The 21,326-nt window shown below is 43.0% G+C and overlaps 1 protein-coding gene, 1 long non-coding RNA gene and 1 pseudogene across 3 annotated transcripts in view; all 3 read left to right on the top strand.

The window, feature by feature from the left end:
* The window catches only part of TP53BP2 (tumor protein p53 binding protein 2), a 50,112-nt gene continuing 28,786 nt past the window's right edge, over nt 1-21,326 (top strand). Inside the window, 2 exon segments of the mRNA XM_039883312.1 lie at nt 1-297; nt 18,205-18,352. Of these exon segments, the coding sequence (XP_039739246.1) occupies nt 271-297; nt 18,205-18,352 (175 nt within the window). The 5' untranslated portion in view covers nt 1-270.
* LOC120619145 (uncharacterized) lies at nt 9,479-15,553 on the top strand. 2 transcript variants are annotated; one of them, XR_005657378.1, is made up of 3 exons: nt 9,479-11,932; nt 13,058-13,290; nt 13,944-15,553. It is a non-coding gene; the product is annotated as an uncharacterized LOC120619145 (long non-coding RNA). The 2 variants fall into 2 exon arrangements; XR_005657377.1 differs by having other exon boundaries at nt 13,058-13,242.
* Nucleotides 16,827-16,945, top strand: LOC120619454 (uncharacterized; annotated as a pseudogene).

Raw genomic sequence — 21,326 nt, forward strand, 5'->3', positions numbered from 1 at the left:
TTGGTTTCGGAGCGGAGGAGGGAGCCTGGCCGTCGCGAGCGCCGAGAAGACAAAGCCGAGTCCGGGGGTCCCGCGGGGGCTGGGACCGGGGCCCCGAGGCGCCCCCGGCCGCGGGGAGTGCTGTGCGGCCCGGCGCGCCGCCCGCCGCCGCCGCCTCGCAACAGGTCCGCCGGCTGCAGGGCGGCCTCGCTCTGCGCGCCCCTCCCCCGCGCCCGGCGACCCCCGCGGCGCCTCCGCTCGGCTCGGGGCCGCGGTCCGCCCCCTGCTTCAATGCGGTTCGGGTCCAGAATGATGCCGGTAAGCGGGCGGGCGGGCCGGGGCCGCGGCGGCGGCCCGGAAGTGTGCGGGGTCGCGGGCGGGGGGCTGGCGCGCGCCCGCGTGCGCGTCGCGAGCGGAGCCGGGGCCCCAGCCCGTGTCGCGGGCCGGCGCGTCGCGAACCTCCGCGGCTCCTTCCTCCCGGCTGCCCGTGCGTCCCGGCGGGCGTGGGGTTCGGGGAGACCCTGACCGGGAGGAGGGGTCCCAGCCGTTGCTCCAGAGAGAGTTGAGCAGCGGGCGGGGCAGCCCTCAAACTTTTCTTTTCCTCCCTGGCTGGGTCCTGACTTTTTGCAGTTCTTGAAGGTCAGGAACAGGGGAACCAAAAATCTTACTTGCTTTGTCTTAAAAACAAACAAACCAAAAAACTAAACAAGTTTTCGTTGGCGTGAAATACACATACTGAAAGGCGTGCCCTTTTTAATTGAATTTTGATCTTGATATTTGCGACAGCAGCCAAGCCGCTTTATCTTTTTCTGGAAAACTGGTTTTGGTAAATGCAATCTCAGAGTTTTTGATTGCAGTAAAGCGTCTGTGTCTGGCTCGCTCTGTTTCCCACGGCAAGACTTCCGAGAGGATTTGTGAGTTCTTTCTGAGCTCCGCGGGCTTCAGAGGTGGCCACTAGGCCACAGGTGTACAGCAGGTTTGAGATATTTTTGAAACGCCTCTTTCCTTCAACGGTCGCAGGATCTGGAAGGCTGCAGTGGCTTATGCAGACTTTATAGTAGCGCGTTTCCTCGGGCAAGTTGTCCCAATAGCTCTCCCACTTACGCGGGATCATCTTGCAGTCATCACATGTTTTCTCATGGCTTCTTTTGTTCAAAGAAACAATTTTTCTTTTTACTTTATACAATATGTGGATTGGAGTGACAACACATTTTGTTTCTTTGCAGTCACAAATGCTGAATATAATGTTCTGTCTCCTGGCCCCCTTCTTGTGTCATGGGAGGGCATCCTAAACTTTAATGTCTGGACAAACTGAATTTATTGGAATTGATCATTGAGTTCAGATAGTTTGGGATATTTTGTCCTGCCAAGAGTCAAGGAATTTGAAAGTGTTAATACCAGTATGCGTCTTGCTTCAGTTTAATACCTGGTTATGAAGTTAGGTTTGCGATGTGAATGCCCAGTAATAAATATGGACAATTGCCAAGGGTGAAGCATTTTGCTGTTAAAATTTTTATTCCTGGGATTTACATTTCTGTCTTAAAATGAGTTTTGCAGGTTATCTGTGATTTTATTTCCTAAAAATAAGAACAAGACATCAAGTGGTTGTTGCAGTATAATTTCCTCCTTAAAGATCAATTTTTATCTCAAAATATTCTTTGGGCTTTCTTAACACTTAACATTTTTCTCCTCCCATCTGTATAGCAGATCATCGGAATTTATAAAAAGTTAAACAGCTTTCGAGACTATATTTAATTTAGCAATATGGTTCTTCTGGTTGCATTTCTGTTGTCAGAGAAGAATCTTAACAGAGAGATTGGCAGTGTGGCGTGGTGGCATGCACACCCGCTTTGAAGCCCCAATGATTTGCTCAGCTACTACCTCTGTGACCATCGGCTTCTTTTATTTTTTAATGATTTGTTCTTCAGTTTCACAATCTGTAGAATGGGGATGATAATAGTACGGAGCCCTTAGAGTAGTTGAGAGAATTAGTTACTGTTTATGAAGCAATTAGAACAGTGCTGAGCTTGCAATAGTTGCTAGATAAGAGCTGCTCCTCCTGAATTTACAGTATTGGTTAAATTGGAGACTCTTACCCTTGCGATATATAAGCATATGAAACAAATTTTTCATTTAGTAACCTCGTGTCATATGTGTTTTTATCCTGTAATATTTTGGGTGCTTGAAAATAAGACTTTTCTTAAATGTATTACTTTTCTTTAGCTTTTGATATGGATTTTTATTCTAGTGTTGAGAGAGATTTTGATTTTATTACTTTGAAATTCTAACCAACTTATCAGGAAAAGCATTTTTCTGAATACTACAAAATGGACAGTCTCAGAATGTAGTCAGTTGCTTTGCTCGATACGCTGTTTTGTCGTGATGGTGAAATGAACATAATATAAAAATGACGGTTTTAGCTATTTTTAAGTGCACAGTTCTGTGGCATTAAGAGTGCATTCCTTGGTTTCCTTTTAAAGGCATTCTAAAGATAAGTCTGCCATTTAGACTGCATTATATTAAAAATGTGCAAATAAATTGTGTTCACATATTTTCTCAGCGAATGGCAAAGAATCAAATGATTTTCTTTCATGCGTGACGTGAAGTGATAATTGGACCCAAAACCAGAAGGGACGATGCATTTTAGTAGGTTAACTAAAAATAAGTAGACAGTCCCGAGATTTACATAGAGGTAATGATGGGGTACTGCAGAAGTGGGTGTGCAGTTACACTCATTTTCAGATACCTGCCATAGTCAGTATCTCTGATTCTGTGATATTTCTGCAGCTTGGCGAGGAGAAACTGATTAATCATTTGTACATGACACTTTATTTTTCTTCATTAAAGAAGGTTTTGTTTTTTTTTCCCCTAATTTTAGAGTATGGCTTTTTAGTGAGCCACTCAAGTGTTTATCAAAGGGAAATAATTATTAAAAGCAAATTTCTCGGCTATTTAAAATTATATCAGATGTATTTTTTGTTACTTTCATTTTGCAAAGTATCATAGTCAGAAATATTTTTATGGAAGCTCAGCTAATTATAAAAGCTTTCACAACATTTTAGATATAATTGATAAAAATTTCTGTTTCTATATGCTTCTGAAATGGCAAGTTAAAAAGGCCTACACAAAAAAACAGACAGTATTTTGTGGTGACACATGGAGGGCCAGAGGACTTGAATTTGCCCGTGTCTTTCATTAGTAGATGCCATATATTTGGTATTTATGTTCAGCTATGATGGAAGTGTTCGCTCTGTGCGGTCCAAAATGGTAGCCACCAGCCAGTTGCCACTACTTTACTTGAAATGTGACTAATGAGACTGAGGAACTGAATTTTAAAGTTACTTAATTTTAATTATATACAAATAGCCACATGTGTCTGGTAGCCCCTGATAAACAAAGTAGCACAAAGAATAACTATATTTGGGTCGCATATTTGCAGTTTTGCATTTACATGAATACTCCAAAATGAAATAATAATGGCCTGTTTATCCCTGATGACTTGGAGAATGGGTTTTCTGATTATTTAATTTAGTGTTCTTTTTAAACGAATTTCATCATATAGCCCCAATACAGATATTTTCAAGAAAATAGTAGCTTATTTTTAAAAACCTCAGTTGCACTGATCATAATTTTTAAATTTATGCCATTTTATCTTTCAGTGCTGCAGAGACTTCATACTTATTTCCAGTTATTCCATGATGCTGTACAATGATATCTTATTATTTGTGCTTCTAAATTTGGGAGTCTAGGACAAAAATAAAAGGGATATTGTGGTAGCTTGACACCTGTTCAGTAGGATTTATATATTCATAAAGGTAACTCTGCAACTTGTTCAGCCCCACAGACCAAGAGCTAAACTTCTGCTTTAAGAGTTGTATTATTTTCTTGTAAAAGTCTGATTTTATTCGTACATGTTTTCCAAGCTGAAAATGCATTTTGAAATTAAAAAGTTATACCATTGGAATATTGCATTTATATGACTATACTGTATGCTGAAATAATTCCTTTTTGAGGTTGAGTAGTAATGTAGCAAGTTAGCTTATGTTTTATTCCAGAATAAAGTTTAAGGTAGATTTTCTATAGAATTGTAATTCTCAAAGGCTGCTAATCAAGTCATCTCTTTAAAAAAATGTGCAAAGTATCTCACATTTCATGTGCTCTAGTGAAGTTTGCCTTGTGATTTCTGCTATATTAAAAGCTGAAAAACATTAAAATTTTCTGTATTTTTACCTGTTTCAGAGAAACCAGATTTAGACTTTAAAGAAACTTGGCACAAGTGTACACCTGCTTGTATTTTAAAAAGTAACTTTGAGTTTATCTGGAAGGGACCTGGAGGATTGTTTATTCAGACTCTGCTTCTAGGAAGAACTGTTTCTCTCCCCCCTCATGTCTCCTGCACCCCAAGAGCAGACAGTGAAAACAATAAAACAAAGCTTCTCTTTTTCTGGAGCTTTTAAGGAATACTGTAGACCTTTATCTCCTGGTAATCTACCTTAGTGCGTGGCCCTCCTTAAAAAGTCTTTCCAAGGCCAGTTGAACACTGAGCCCTTCTTAAAGTCACGTGCTGTCCAGCCTCTCCAGCCCAGGCGGGGTAACCGCATACCAGGACCTGCTGCTGGGCTGTGCTGCCATCCGTAGAACCCTCTCACCACCCTTCCCTGCTGCGATCTCGAAGACTGGGAAGAGTGGGATACGAGAGCTTAGGAATCCAGAGTGTTCTTTTCATGCCGCTTTACCAAGTCAGACATTATTGAAATACCTGTCTTAGTGTGGTGTGCTAGGTACTGAACAGAACATTTTTCTGTAATCAGGAGTAATTGAGAAAAGAAAACACAGATGAAAACTGGGTCTGAAATGCATACTTGTGTTGAGTGGCAGGTGAGGTGTTAACATTTACATCTCCCTGGGGAGAGCCAAGAAGTTTGTCCTTAGGAGATCCTTTAGGATCACTGAGGATTCAGGAGGTGGGGATTCTGGTGACACTTTGCATACTCTCTTACCAAAAAATCATCAAAGAAATGCGAATTCTAAACATAATTAGATCGAGTACAGGAAAAGTTGCTTCACTGACTCTGCAACTGTGGTCACTTCTAGCTTTTTTCTACATCAAGTGTATCCAAAAACAGAACTATTTATTTGGGTGATAATAGAACCATTTTCATTGAAAATGTTCATTTGCTAATAAGTACTGAGCTTTCACTTTCGAAATGCAGACTTCAGTTGTTTTTCTGGAAACAAATTTATAATTATCACTACTTCATATAACTTTCAAACATTTTAAAAATCTTAAGGCGTAAGTTTAGAAAGAGAGTAGAAAACCTTAATAAATAAACTATTATAGAATACCAGTTTAAACTACTAGTGGTAATAATAAAAAATGGTCAGGACAGTTTACTGGCTTTCCAGAGTGTAAACCATTGGGATTGAAAACCCTGCCTTCTAATTTCTCGCCCCGAGAAGGTGAGGAAGCTTCTCCTGAGAACGGTTCCTGTGCATGACACTGTGCCCGGTGACCCCAGTGTTGTGGTCTGGTCATCCCATCTAGTTCTCTTAGGACCCTGTGAAGCGAGTCCTCGTTCTCACTCAACAGATAAGGAATTTGAAGCCCAAGGAGTTTCAGTAATTTGCTCCTGGTCAACAGAAATGAGCTATGAATCCAGGTCCTCCTGCTCTTGGAGGTGGCAGTGCCTAGATTAGAAGATATTTGTGAGCTTGACCGGGCAAGCAGTGATCATGACGTCCTTTGGCTAACGATAACTTCAAATGCTGCTTTGCAGAGCATAACCAGAATGACTGTTGAAGTAGAGAAAGGGAAACAGAGGTATCTTTCCCTACTTCAGTGCAGACTGGATGAGAAGATTGGTGAATGTTTCTTTGCTCAAGTTTCGAATGATATGGTGATTATGTGAGCCTGGGCAATGGAAACATCTCAGTGACTATTATTTTTTTCTGCCTCTGATACTTCCATGGAGATCTCAGCTCTTCCATCTCTGCAGGGAAAGAAGGGGTGTGGGGTGTAATAGTTACCTTTTGTATGAAGGATGTTGAGTAACCTTTCTTTAGAGAGTGTCTTTAAGCAGGTCTTGAAGGTGCTGATGTAGGAGATGAACCAGGAACCAGAAGTGGAGTAGTTGTGTTGGGAGGTGTGGGGACAGAGACTCGTACAGCACCTGCCGTGGGATTGCCACTGTCATTCTTCAGCCATTTTCAGCAGCAGGAGTCGTGCAGAAGTGACCTGAGGAGTGCCCCGCTGCCGGGACTGCGACGTGGGGTGGACCGGCGGCATCTCCCCCTCCCGCTCCGGGGCTGTCTGTGTAGTGAGGAACAGTGAGTGATTCGATTGAATCACGAATTTTCAGAAATGAACCAGGGACCGATTTTGAATGAAATCACATTATATCATTGCTCTTCATTCTTCCTCATTAACCTGTCGGTTGTTTTGGGGTGGCCTTTTGGGGACAACGTCTGTTCAGCAGTATTAGTAGACGTTCACTACCTTCCAGGCACTGTTCCAAGTGTCATGGATACGGGAAACAATAAGACAGTTTTCATGAGCTTACCTTTCTTTTCCTGGATTTTGGGGAGTGGGGCGGTGGAGGAGGGCAGAAGGAACATTTTTTTTAAAAGCCCATGAGAGTGAGGTTTAAGTAGGACAGTGTGACTGGGATGGCTGTTTAGATTGGACGTCTATGAAAGTGACAGTTCAGCCGAGACCTGAATGATCAGGGAGCACTTCCTGTGACGATTCGGAAGCCCCAGGGGTGAGAGAAGAAACAGTAATACGTACCTGGGGTCGGGAATAAGACCCAGGCAGGGGTAGGGCACGATTGCTCCCATATCCGCAAGCTCCTCCCAATGGGACTAAAGAGAAATCAGACTTTTTGTATTAGCTCCGAAGGGCTTGAGAGGAAGCCCTCTGTCGCTGTGCTTCTTTAAAACCGAGTAAGGCTCCTCAGACTTCTTAAGGAAGCCATAACCTTAACCATGCTTTTGACCATGTGACCACAGCAGCTTGGAAGTGGCTGATGCTTTCACCTCTGAGTTCTTTGACTGTTTAAAAAATTCACGTTATTTTCATTTTATCGATGGAGATAAAAGTAGCCAGCAATTTAGGAAATTCAGAGCTGACTTTAATTCTAGAAAGGGTCTCCCAAGCTCATGTTTTTCTGCACCACAGGATCTAGATGGTAACTGCTAGGTAGCTTGTGATGTGTTGGTCATTTAGGGGTAATTCGTCGATTTCCTGAGAAGAGGGTTATCTTGGATAACTTTCCTAATAAAGGTAGGATCCTTCTCCGGTAGGTTTTGCTTGTTGCTCTTGGGGGCAGACCTGGGCGTTACCCCACTTCCCCTCCCTGCTTCCACGTTCTCCGTAACTTTCATCACTGTGCCCCACTTCCGCCCCCTTCTCTTACCACACAGGCCACTGTGATCTCCTTAATTGTTCTCTTACCTTTACTGTCCTCTGCCCCTTTAACCCATTCGTCACACCACTTCGTGACGGTCTTTCTGAAACAGAATTCTCTCTCTTCTCCAGAATTCTTCCATGCTGACACTTAGAGCGTACAGTATCACTCCCTAGCTAGATATAAAGCGTCTCTATTGTCTAGCCCGGTGGATTGCAGCCTTTTGGTGTCGACGATACACTTCCATTCCAGAATATTGAGCCTCGCAGTGGAAGTGATCTGAGACTCAGAACGCCAAGCGAGTCCGCATTTCAAATGCAGCACCTCCGTGGAGGAGGAGGACTAAGTAGTGTGAGTGCTTCATTTGGGCGGAAAGTGTCCACTCGCCCACCAGTCACTCGGCCGTCCTTTGGAATTGTGTTCAGTTCGGGAAGATGCTCTTACTGCCTTGCTCGTGCTCCCAAGGAAGTCTGCTTTCCACTGTTCGTGGGGCTGGAGGTTACGTTTTCCACTTGCTCCGAGCAAGTCGTACCCTGTTGTATGTTGCCATCCGTGACCTGCTCTGAGCCATCTGACAATTGCCATAACTCCTGTGTGTGTGTGTGTGTGTGTGTGTATGTGTGTGTGTGTGTGAGAGAGAGAGAGAGAGAGAGAGTTTCTGCAGCACATCCGTGGCTCGTGACTTGAGAGTCACCTGGCCCTTCTTACCTGTGCAGCCTTGCTCCCACCTTCATGTTTCAGCAAGTGCAGGGTTGTAGTTTGACAGTGTGCCAGGCTGTCTCACATCCCTGTACCTTTACGTGTGTTGTTTTTCTGCCTAGATGGTCCTCTTCCTCCTTGTCTTCCTCATCCTTGGGTTTCTAGTTCAGTAGAACTCCTCGAAAGGGAGCAGTGTTCTTTCCTGGTCTCATGGGACATTGTTTGGACCTCCACAAGGAAGGTCTCACATGGCGTGTGTTTGTTTGCAGTGTCCCTACCTTGCTCTGTGTGCTCACAGTGGGTGTGGACCGTGCCTTTTATCGTTGTGGTTCTAGCACTTAGCACCATGTTTGCCACACTGTAGGGATTTCATAAAAACTGTTTGGGTGAATGTGTGTTCTCATTTTTTTATTTTCTTTGGTGAGGTAGTTCTCAGCCATTTAAATTTATGTCCATTATTGTCTTTTGAGCTTTCTTAAAGGTTTCCATGAGGCGAAATCTTTGACAGTGGAGGAACACTTCCATAGCAAAGCGTGCAAGGTGGAGAGCGAAGAACTGGAAGCACTTGATTGCTTGTACTCACGGCATCATGGATGGATCCTAAAAACATGGTGCTCAGTGAATAAATGTAAAAAATAGAGTGAAATATATAGTGGCACATTTATATAAAACAAGACACATGCCAACAAAGCAACAACGCTCGCTTTAGAAGACAGCACACCAATGTCATACGTACAGAATGGTTGGCGTAGGGCTGGGGATTAACTAGTTAAATATGTATTTATAGTTTCTTTACTTTATTTGTTGCTTATGATAGATAGTGGAAGCAGAGTATCCTAAAATGAGTTGCTTTGGAGGATATATTTGAAATTCGAAATCTATCCAAATCAAGCTTCAGACATAGTTGAAAAGGAGAGAAAAGATTTCTTAAGTTATCCTAAAATAAGGAGAATCTTTTTTCTTCATTTGGGACATCGTCTGGCCTTGAGAAAGCTCATGTTGAAGCCGTGCCATACGTTCGTGTGTAAATGTCCTTGGTGGCTGATGACGTGGACGCACTCTCGTCACGTTCTGGTCTCTTGTTAACTTTCCCATCTTCCGTGGAACTTTGAATCTGTGAACCACAGCGTCAGTTCAGTTGAACAAACATATTGCAGATGTGCTGTTTGTAAGGCACTGAGATAGCGTTTGGGGGGGAGGGGGGAGGGAAATTGGGAGGAAGCATTTAAGGGCCAAAACCTCTGTCCCAGTGAAATTTATGGACCAAGAAGACAGAGAGGGATGCAGACAGCCACAGTGCGAGTGGTTGTTAGAGACGCAAAGAGCAGGTTCGCCTCTGGCTGAAGGGGTATGTGATGGAGGGGATTGCAGGCAGCTTCATGGTCTTTGAATTCTGGAAGGGCATTACATGAAGAGACAGGGCTAGGGGACAAGTGAGCTCCTGTAGGGAGAGGAGTAGGGAAAAGTTTGGATTTCTTAAATTTCTCATTTGGTGATTTGAGGCTGTGACTGGAGTAGCTAATTTAAAATAAGTTTTAAGGCTTAGTATTTCTTGTAATTGAATGGAAATTCCCTGAAATTAAATGGAAATTCCCTGAAATTGGTATTGGGTTAACTATGGGGATTATCTCTGATATGTACTGGACAGAGTAATATGCACTGCTAAAATCTGCTAATTAAACAGTGAATGCTGTACATTATTTATAGCGGATTACTCAGAAACCTAGCTTTTTCTGGTACAGCCCTGCTTACCACGCTCCAATGCAGTGGTTTTCAAACTTTAGTGGGAGGGCGGGGCTGAACTGTTTCTGACATGTTCCCAGGTGATGCTCATGCTCTTGGTCTGGGGACCACACTTGGGGAACTACTCTAGTGACTTCCCTGTTGCTCAAAAGCCTGCCCTCCTTATTCTTCACCCAGCCGCCCAGCGTGAGCTAGCCCGTGTACCGCTCTGCCCTCTGGCACGCGGGCCTACGCTGCTGATGATGCTGGCCGTCATAGGAGTAGACCAAGCGTGTCCCGTCTCGGGCCCGGCATGCCTGTCTCCCCCGGTGCTTCGAGTGGCCCCTTCGGGCCTGGCACGTCTCCCCTGGTGCTTCGAGTGGCTCCCTCAGGTGCCCCCCCTGACACCTCCCTCCTCCCTCTGGCATCACTTTATATAGCTTGCTCATTTGTTATCAGTCTCTTCTCTTTGCTGAGAATAACACAAGCTTTTCCATCACCATAGTCCCTGTGCCTAAACTGCTTGTGATGTGGATGCTCCATGAATCCCGGTAGGTGGATGAGGGATGGAAGATGCTGACGACAGCAGGTTGCTGGGAGCAGAGGGCGCGTGCCTGCGTTGGTAGCTGTCACTCCTCTAGTTTCAAGGGAGGTGACTGTTAACTGTTTACGTATATAAAGTAGTTATGTCATCAGGCTTCTAAGAGCAGCATGGAACTAACTTTCTGAGAGAACATTATTTTCCAGTATCTAATGAATTCTTCCCTCGATTAAAGTAACCACTTCATATTTGCTGTATCATTTTTTTCCCCCAGAATGGTAATTATCTCAGAAAATGATTGTGTGCTCTAGATGATATTGAATGAATGGCTGGAATATTCCACGTGTGAGCCATATTTTTTAACAGTACTGTGCAAATTGGTGTGGAGGTTGTATTGTCGATTGCTAAATTCTGTACTGGCTTGATACAGTGACTGAAGGAGTAGTTTCAAATCTGTAGAATATAGTTTTGTGATTTTGCTTTAAATAACTCATACTGGCTTGTAGAAACTGATGGACTGATTTTAAAATATCATGATAGAAAAGCGGTACACTTAGTGTGGAAGTAGGTTTCAATATCCTTGACCCGTAGGAGGACATTGGTAGACGTGACTCATGGTAATTGATGAAGATTTAAAAGGCGGGTTAATGGCCTCGGGTGTAAGGTCCAAAGAGGAGAAACGGGGCGGAGGTCATAATAGGCCCCCGGAAGCAGTGGTTCTCTGGGACCTGTAGTGAGGCCAGACTGATCGGTAGGGAGACTAGAAAGACCTCAAATGACGTAGGGTCCCTGCAGCCCTGAGGGAGGCTCCACAGAGACCCCTGTGGTGTGCCCACCTCGACACTAGGGAGACGGGAAGGGCACCCAGGCCGGGTACCTGAGCAGGGCGCTCACTGCAGGAGGGTGGCACCCAGGCCACAGCTGGGTGGAGCATGTCTGCAGCAGGTTGCCGAACTGACAGCTGTGCAGAGGGACCAGGAGGGACCACTGGAGCCCACGACCAGGTCCACGAGGAGCAGGACGCAGAAAATCCCGAGACCGGAATGATCTGCTTCCTGTCTAACCCTTCTCGTTGCCGTCAGCCATGGTTGGTCTGAGTGGCTGTGCGTGTCTGAGAGACTGAAAGCAGCTTTGGCTGATTTCTTAATTAAATCCCCTTTTTATATCATAGTGTGAAGAGGTGTTTTTCTGGTCCAGATTATAGAAGCCTGGTAGCAGATCCTCTTCTGGCAAGTGACCTGGGGCCTGCCTTCATGAGGGGTGCGACACAATATAAAAGTGAAGTAATAACAGTTTGTATTTCTCTCTCCACAGAGGAATTATTAAACACGAAATCATCCAGATTTTTCTCTAATCTCACTTCTAGCGTTCTTAACCAGGCTGTCCCCATGGCAAGTCTCCTGTGAGTTATAAGATTTAGGGAAGATTTATGTCACTCTTTTTACAGATTGTTTATTTTCCTCTAAAGGACAATTTTTTCTCCCTCTCATATTCTTTTTTTTCCTCTTAGGTGAACCTAAGGGATTTGCGTTTTTATAAATCAAAACTCTGAAGGTGTCATTGCAAACTTAATCTCCTTTTTGTGGTAAGGAACGTCTTGTTCTCTTGGCTGCTTCTTTCTTTCTGCGGAGCATCACATGGTTTTCTCAGTCAAAGGAAGGAGCTTTAGCCTGACACAAAGTAAATTTCTTGTAAATGCCCTGGCCAGTTTTTTTTTCTTTGTATTTCTTCTTGGAAAAGTCCCAAATTTTAATCTGAGATAATGCCTCTTTGAAAAGGAATCATTCTCATTAATATTGTAAGGTTATAGTTACAGCGAATACATGTCTTGTAAAAATAGAACTCTTAAAAATAAACCTAGGCCCCATTCTTTTTAAATGAAAATTGTCTGTGACTTTGGATTTTTGGAAGGGCAAGTTTTTCATTTGGACATGACTTGGGCATGCAGAGTGTGTGGAGGTTGCCTACACAACCTAGTATAGTGTTTTATCCTTCCCAGAATCTTCTTTCTCTTCATATTGATCCCTTTAAGAAGTCGAAACATAATAATTACGTTTGTCATTTTTAATGAAATATTTTCACATTTTTTTATCGCAGTTTATATTATGCTAATGTACTCTCAAATTGTAACTTTTTGTAAAAATACATTAGCATTGAGATTTTAAAAAAATTTTTAAGTGACATTTATACCTGCTCTCCTAATGCCACTGAGTTCATTTATGTATTTCCTACAGGTCAGTTCATAATGTTCATATATTTTAAATGGTTATAATCTACAACTTAATATCATTCTGTTTTGTAACTTTCTCTTACCATTTTTCTAACACTGTCCTCATAGTGGTTGGTAGCTGAGTCAGAGTTCTTCCAACAAATGTATTTTAACTTACTTTTCCATGTTGCTGGATATTTAGTTTTACAGCTTACTGTTTATAGATATAACGTTGGAGTGAGTCTTTAAGCATTTAAAGTTTTTTTCAGTTATTTCTTTGGTATAAATTCCTGCAAATAAGGTCATGAGGTGTACATAATTTTGTGGCTTTTGATACATGACTCATTTGACTTTCCAAGTGGGATTTTTAACAATGTATCACTATCATGTCTTTGAGTAAATCACTTTTTTACAACCTCGCCTCTATTGGAGCTGATCTTTTAATTGAAAACTAATAGTTGTTACCTCGTTGTAATTTACATTTATTTCCTCTCCCTCTAGGTTTCATCATTTATATTACGTAATCTGACTTCTATATCCTCTGCTCTTTAGTTTACACCATCGTCTGTTGATCTCTTCTCCTGTAGTTCATACTATAAAACAATGAAGTTCTTGATTCACAAGTTGGAAGGAAGCTTTGCTGTCACTGGGAAGGGCTGATCGAACACTCACTTCTTCTAGATCTCGTGAGCATTTTCAGATACCCCAGCCACAGTTTTCCTTGTAGTACACAGGTACATCTCTAAAGGGTGAGGCGCTTTTTTGATCTGATTATCGCTGCACTCTTTATGACGAAAATAATTTCGCTCAAAAGTTCCCAGGACACATTTGTAGCTTGAGTCAGTGAGAATAATCAAGTTTCTCACAGCAGCCTCCCAGGGGAGTTAACTCTAGGGAACCCATTTTGCATGTCTCTTTATGGGAAAGAAGCGAATGAAGTCATCTCTTGTTTTCTTGGAATATGGTGTTTTATGGTGTATCAGAAAATACAAAGTGTCAGGAAAAGATGGAATTTTGGAAGTAAGGTTACTGTAGTTTTTTTATGCTTTTCATTAATTTATGTCTCTTTTCTGAAACCGCGGTCTATCTCAGATTACATTTTTTTTTTTCATTTCTGACTCCATTTTACCTACAAGTCTCATTCATGTATTTACTGCTAAATTGTTTTCCCACGAGTAAATCTTATCTCCCTTAAGAGATCTTTCTCTCTCATATGTTAAGCATGTAAGTAGGCCCTTTTCATTGTGATGCAATTCACATACCATGAAATCCACTGTGGAAAGTGTATAATTCAGTGGTTTTTAGTATAGTCACCAGGTTATGTAACCGTCACCACTGATTCTAGAACATTTTCTTTTTTTTTTAAATAAGTTTTTTCGTTTTTCAGTTACAGTTGGCATATGATGTTACATTCCAGAACCAAAAGAAGCCCCGTACCCATTGGCGGTTACCCCTCCAGCCCCTGGCAACCAGTGGTCTGCTTTCTGTCTCTAATGATTTGCCTCCCGTGGCCTCTTCGTAAAATCCCGACTCCTTGCTCTGGCCGTAGAGCAGCAGTTCTCAGCTGTGGTTTCTGCAGCAGCGGGGTCCCGTGGCAGCGGGCTAGAAGTGCACGGTATCGGGCCTGTCACAAGTCAGCCGAATCAGAGACTCCTGAGGGTGGGCCCAGCGTCTGTGATGAGCAGCCCTCTGTCTGCGCCAGGGTCTAGGACAGTGGGCTGTGAAGTCTTGGGTGATCTGGACTCCTGGAATTATCCTATAATCCTTGTCCCTTGCTCCCTCTGCAGTGACCTTCCTCTTCCTCGGATGTGACCAAGCTGATCCTTCCTCAGGGTCTTTCCATTTGCTGTTCCTCGCTTGGGGCATCTCGCCCCAGACCTCAGCTGGGCTTGTGCGCCCTTGTGTGGGGACCTTGCTCAAGGGCCGTCTCTGCGTGTGAGTGCGTGGAGGACTGGGGTCCTGAGCCTCTTGCTTGTCCCTCCAGACTCACTCTCCGCCTTTCCCCACCCTGCTTTGTGCCCCAGGAGGTTGTTGTCTGTAAACTGCATCTGTAAACTGTACTGACCGCCTCCCATGCCAGTCCCCCATGCCAGCCACTGTGAGCTGGGTTTGCCAGTGGGGGGTGGTAGGGAACATGGAAGGAGGGAGCCAGGTTTGGGGTGTTTACTGCCTTGGCTCCTTCCCTGTGGGCTGGTGGTATCCCCCCCCTCACTTTTGAATTTCGTACTGTGTGCTATATTAGCTATTTATATTAAAGGTTATTTCTACATTAGAACTTAGGCCGTAAACTAGGTGGCCTGTAAATATTGAGTGAATGAAGGAATGTCAGAACAGTGGGATGACCATAGTGTAATAGAAGCTAAAGAAGTGAGAGAACACATTTTCTGGTTTCTCTGAGCACTTAAGCTATGCCTTGCGCTGTCCCATTTATCATGCCTGAAAGACGACTTACTGTGAAAGTAAATCAAGGGTAAATCTGTAAAATGCAGTAACAGCTACAGGTTTTATTCATTCATAAACACTGTGTGCTTGTCACATACCAGGCACAGTTCAGAGTGCTGAGGATTGTACAGGCAGAACCGTGAGCTGAATGGAGCTTACGTTTTAGTGGGGAAGACAGTTCCTAAAAACAAGTTAAATAAATATATATAGTACGATAGCGACTGTGCCAAGAAGAGACATAAAGCAGGGAAGTGCGTGTGCGTGCACGTATGTGTGTGCACACACGTGTGTGAGGGCGGCGTTGGCATTTTAGGAAGGGTGGCCAGGGAAGCCTCACCAAGAAGGTGATATCTGATTGAAGACCTGAGGGAAGCGAGAGCGCAGGCCCCGTGCTGGCCTGTGGGGAAGAGCGTCGCAAACGGGAACAGAAGCGCAGGCTTGAGAGGCCAGCGCCCTGGCACGTGAGGCGCGGCACGGAGGGTGCTGGCGGAACTGAGAGGGTGCTGGCGGAACTGAGAGGGTGCTGGCGGAACTGAGCGGGTGCTGGCGGAACTGGAGAGGGTGGAGGTTGGGAGGGGACCGGGACCAGGGCTGGGATGGGACTAGGGGCAGATGCTGGCGGGGGCAGACCACGCGTTGGCTAATCCAAACCCAAGCCCCTCGCCCTTCTCACTTCCCTTCCTCTGCCTGATGCCACCGCAACCGCAGAACAAAGCACCCTGTCTTTTCTCTCGGATCTTCCCTTTTCCCTCTGTCCTCCTGGCCGCACGTCATGCCTGCGCTGCTAACTTCCAGCTTGTAGGTGTTGTGAAGACACTGGCTTTTACTCTGACACTGAATAAACACCTGAAATAAATCGTAGCTCTTGGGGGAACTTAAAGACTCTTATTTTGAAAATGAAGAGGCTAAATTCAGGGAGGTGACATCACTTCCCTAAGGTAGTCTGACTAATTATTAACAAATCTGGGGTTCGGACCCAGATCTCCTGCCCAGGAATCTGCAGCAATGTCACATTGCTCACCCAGCGTCAGGACTTCAGTGCAATTAGTAAAGTCACCTCGGAGCTAATCTCCATGCGGGAAAGGTAGACATGGGGTCAACGCCTGCTCTTGCCATTCACACCAGCGTTAATCCTGTGGGTGTTTTGGGGAAAAGTCATCTTAAACAGAACACATCTTGCATCATTTTTATTTATAACTCTGCTTTTAAATAAACGAAGCCGTTCTTTTCCAGAAAGTGAAAGACCAGATCGCCTTTAAAGTTCTGTGGTTAAATATGGCATTTCCTAATATCTTTGTGCTGTAAGGGACAGCTTAAAGAGGAGAGGGCCCATCAGGGGAACGGAATTGTACCCATTTAGTAGCCAAGTAGATCATTCTCTGAGTCTTTTTTTTTTTCACTTACAAAGAGAAAATATCTGTTCTGTTTCTCTGATGTATATAGATTTCTGAGAGAATGTGTGGGAAACACTCTGGAAGATGATATTTACAAGGTAAAGTGCTATTACTCTATGCAATAGCTTTTTATTTGTTGATACAGTGTGTATTTAGTATATAGATTGTATATGAAATTTCTGTATTTAATAAACACCTCTAAGTTTCATATTTACAAGGAAAACTTACTATTTTTGAAGTGCTAAACTTCAAAGAAAGGTTTGGTGTGCGTGGGATATATAGAGAAGTACTATTTTATACAAAATTATGAGTGGTTTATCTGTCATTAAATATTTTATATATTAAATACATTAAATTATATATTAAATATATTAAATATTTTGTCAGAGCAGCAGCAAGTGGCTTTTGTGAGCTTAGTTAATCTTTTTTATTTTGTCTATGGCCGTGCCACCCTGAACAAGCCCCATCCCGTCTGATCTCGAAAGCTAAGCAGGGTTGGGCCTGGTTAGTACTTGGATGGGAGACCACCTAGGAAGACCAGGTACTGTAGGTATAAAAAATAAAAAATAAGAGATCATAAGCTGACAAGGTCCTTGCAATCTGTGAGGTCGACCAAGGGTTGCCTCGCCTAAAAAAAAAATCTTTGTTATTTTTTTTCAAGGCTTTATGATTTTTTTGTAACAGTTTTAAAGGTGCTGCCTTGTTGGCTAAGTCGAGGCCTAGAACTATGTGTCTGTATGCAGTACAGTTTATCAGAACGTACAAAACCTGGTATCATTAGCTTGAAGGCTTCTGACCTCATACTGGGAAACTGCCGTTTTTTAATTTTTTTTCATTTGTTTTATTGTTTCAACAGTATCAACTCGTAATTTTTTGGGTTACCTTCTAGTTGTAACGGGTTACTTTTTATGTTTTCTACTTTTCTGAATTCCTTTGTATGTTTCACATTTATGCGAGTTAAGAGCTTTGGTTGCAAGAAGTGGAAACTTGGATTCCCTTAAGAAAACGTGGTTTTAGTGCCAGGAGCATCTGGAAAGACCCCGGGGCTGAGCCCACAGACCCAGTGGCTGTTTTCTGTTGTGTGTCTTCTTACTCGCTGAGTTGCATGAACGTAGAGGTTTACTGACGGACATCGCCGTTGACAGTTTGTTTGCTAGTGTTTTTAAGATATAGTGTTTGTTTTTACTATTTTAATTGAGGTTTAGATTTAAATTCTCTGCTGGTCTGAATGTTTATATACCAGGTCAGATATGTTTTAGCAAAACAGCCAGTCATTTTGCTTTAAAGTATTTAATTTGATTAAAACATTTTATTTACTTTTAAAAGTGCAATTTTTTGAATAGGTAATACATGCACATAATATAAATATTAGAGTCCCTCCCAGTTCTATTCCTATGTCCCATCCCATCTTCAGAAGCAGCACATGAGTTCTGCAGCCTTCCAGGAGGAGGCTGTGCCCGAACAGCTGTGTGTGTGCTGTCCCCTGATCACCCTCACAGGATTGATTGATCTACCTGTAGGGTGGACCTGGCACATACCAAGAACTGGTAGGTATTTGGTAAACAAATCACATAGGTAAAATGTCAGAGAAGGATTTACTTGACCTTCAGTGCGGACTGCTCCGGGCCTCCCTCAGGGCTCTGCAGGCCTTGGTCGGGGGCCGCAGGGCATCCAGATGACCTCCTCCTGTTTGGGCCAGGGCCCTGCCATGCTGAGACTGTTTGGGGACAGGATGCTAAGGTGGACAAAAGGTGACCACCACCAGTGTGGACAGTACTGATAACTGTTGTGTTTCTTTCTCTTTGTTTCCAGATGTTTCTCACCGTGTACCTCAGCAACAATGAACAGCACTTCACAGAAGTGCCGGTCACCCCGGAAACAGTATGCAGAGATGTGGTGGATCTGTGTAAAGAGCCTGGGGAGAGCGATTGCCATTTGGCTGAAGTGTGGTGTGGCTCAGGTATGAGACCCAGGCAGCCTTGTGCTTGCGTCAATGTGTCTTTTATTACTGTTGGTTTTTAGACATGGCAGCATGTGACACTCATGTTTATCCCCAGAGGAACTGTAGAATAGCATGTCCATCCGGAGATAGTGTTCTTGATCCAGCTTTGTTGTGACATATAAAGTCTATTTGCTGTTTTCTTTTTCTGCAATACAGTAAGTCTCCAAGGCAGGAAAGGTCAAAGGGCGGGCAGCTGATGCACCAGCTGGGGTGCCGTGGAAAAATGCATGGTGCACAGAAGTACTTTTTGTATGCTTAGGCTTTGCTTAACTAGAAATTTGAGGCATCCTGATTGTTTTGCACGCTCTAAGTTTTTGTAGGTTTCTAGGGAAAGCTCTTTGGTGTTCAGGTCGCTGTGGTGGCAGAAGTCAGTGGTGAAATCATAGGCATTAAGTCTTGAAATAAGTCCCTCAGTATAGTTCTTTGGAGTTCTAAATGGGACGGACTGGTTTCTTTTGGGCCCATAGGAGTTTGTAGATGTGGGAGTAATTTTTCCTAAGCTCTGCCTTGTTTCTCTCCGGCAGAGTGAACTCCCACTGTTTCCTTTTCCGGAACTCTTCCGGGGGTGCCAGACTACACGTCCTGTTACCTGGGTTCACACCATTCATGTGATCCTTTTTAAATGAAAATTTGATAGTTTGGCTTTTCTGTTGAAACTCTGTAGTGGCATTCTCTTCTACTTAGAATAAAATCCATACTCTGGGTTTGTTGTCATCTGGGGCCATTTCCCTCCATGCCTCCTCCTGCATCTTTTTTTTTATATTCCTGAAGAAACTAAACTAAGCTCTGTCCCACCTTCGAGTCATTGGCACTCACTGTCCCCATTACCTGTACTGCTCTCCCTCCGGGCTTTGTCATTGCTGGTCTTCTGGTTACTTGGATTTCAGGTAAAGTGTTACCTCTGTGGAGAGGCTTTTCCTGAGCATCTTGCTAAGTTCTCCTGATTTAATCCTCTGCACAAGACATGCCACCTTTTTTGTGTATATTTATTCGTTGTTGCCTCTTTAAGTCCTTTTAGGGGCCCCTTGATCACCTGCAAGCATTTCTCTAGGGTAGTACCAAGAAGTGGAATTGCTTGGTTAAAGCTTCATCCTTTTTAAGATTTAATGTGTAGTGCCAGATTTCCCTCAGCGAAGGCTATGTAAGTGCACACTCCTTCCAGTTATTTCTAAAAGTATCCCTCATCAACAGTCGATACAATAATATACTAATTTTTGTTAGGCTGATACTGCCCGTTTTCTCATTGGCCATTTGGGTTTCCATTTTTTAAAAATGTTCCTTCATAGCCTTTGCTCACGTTTCCTTTGCTTTTGCCTTTCCTCTCTTGATTTGTAGGCATTAAAAAACCCTCAGACCTATTCGTGGGTTATCCTGTTTGTGGGACAATCCTTTCCTTACTCCAAGGCTGTAAACATGTTATCCTGTTATTCCATACTATAAGTTTTTACAGTCTTTTCCTTCCCTCCCTGTCCCTTCCTTCCCCCCCCTCATTAATTTTTGTGACTAGTATGAATCATGGATTTAATTTTTTTCCCCAAATGGATAGTGAATCTTCTTAAGTGCCTTACTGAACAGTAGGTTTCTTCTTTATAATGTGACACATCATTTTATATCCTGTTATATCACACACGAAAGTTATGTTTCTATAAGCTTTAGTCACTTTCTTTTATTTTTTTCTTCTTGTTTAGGACAGAACCAAGCAGTTTTTTAAAAATAATTTTTTACTTTTCAATTATAGTTGGCGTACAATATTAGTTTCTGATGTACAACATAGTGATTAGACATTTATATCACTTATGATTTATCACCCTGATAAATCTGGTACCTGTCTGACACCATACAGTTATTACAGTATTATTGACTATATTCCTTATGACCACATCCCCATGACTATTTGTAACTACCAGTTTGTACTTGTTAATCCCCTCCCCTTTTCACCCACCCTCTCAACCCGCCTCTCATCTGGCAACTGTCAGAATGTTCTCTGTATCCATGAGTTTGTTTTGTTCGTTTATTTTGTTTTTTAGATTCCACATGTAAGTGAGATCATACGGCATCTGTCTTTCTCTGTCTGACTCCACTCAGCACAATACCCTCTAGGTCCATCCATGTTGTCACAGACGGCAGGATTTCACATTTTTTTAATGGACGAGTAGTAGTCTACTGTATATATGTACCACCTCTGTTTTATCCATTCGTCCATTGATGGACACCCAAGTGGCCTCCATATCTTGGCTGTTACAAATAACACTGCAGTGAACATATGGACTCATATGTCCCTTTGAAGTAGTGTTTTGGGTTTCTTTGGATAAATACCCAAAAGTGGGATTATTGGGTCCTTCTTTATCTCTCGTTATATATAGCTTTTGTTTTAAAGTCTATACTTACTTGTATAAGTATTGCTGTCCTAGCTTTTTTGTTTCCATTTTGATGAAATATCATTTTCCATCCCTTTACTTTCAGTCTGTGTATATCTTTCGATCTTAAGTGAGTCTCTTGTAGGCAGCACGTATGTAAGGGTCATGTTTTCTTATCCATTCAGTCACTCTGTTGTTTGATTGGAGCATTTAGTCCATTTACACTTATAGTAATTATTGATAGGTATGTAGTTATTGCCATTTTATTAATTCATATTTTTGATCTTTTTTTTTCTTGTTCTTCTTAAAGAAGCCCCTTTGACATTTCTTGTAATACTGGTTTGGTGGTGATAACTAGTTTCTGTTGAGAAATCAGCTGACAGTGTTATGGGAGCTCCCTTGTAGGTAACTAATTGCTTTTCTCTTGCTGCTTTTAAGATTCTTTCTTTGTTTTTAACCTTTGGGATTTTAATTATGATGTGTCCTAGTGTGGGTCTCTTTAGGTTCGTCTTGTTTGAGACTCTATGTGCTTCCTGGGCTTGTGTGGCTCTTTCCTTTGCCAGTTTAGGGAAGTT

The sequence above is a fragment of the Pteropus medius genome, unplaced genomic scaffold (genome assembly GCF_902729225.1).
Source record: "Pteropus medius unplaced genomic scaffold, Ma_sr-lr_union100, whole genome shotgun sequence".
In the NCBI taxonomy this organism is placed as follows: Eukaryota; Metazoa; Chordata; class Mammalia; order Chiroptera; family Pteropodidae; genus Pteropus; species Pteropus medius.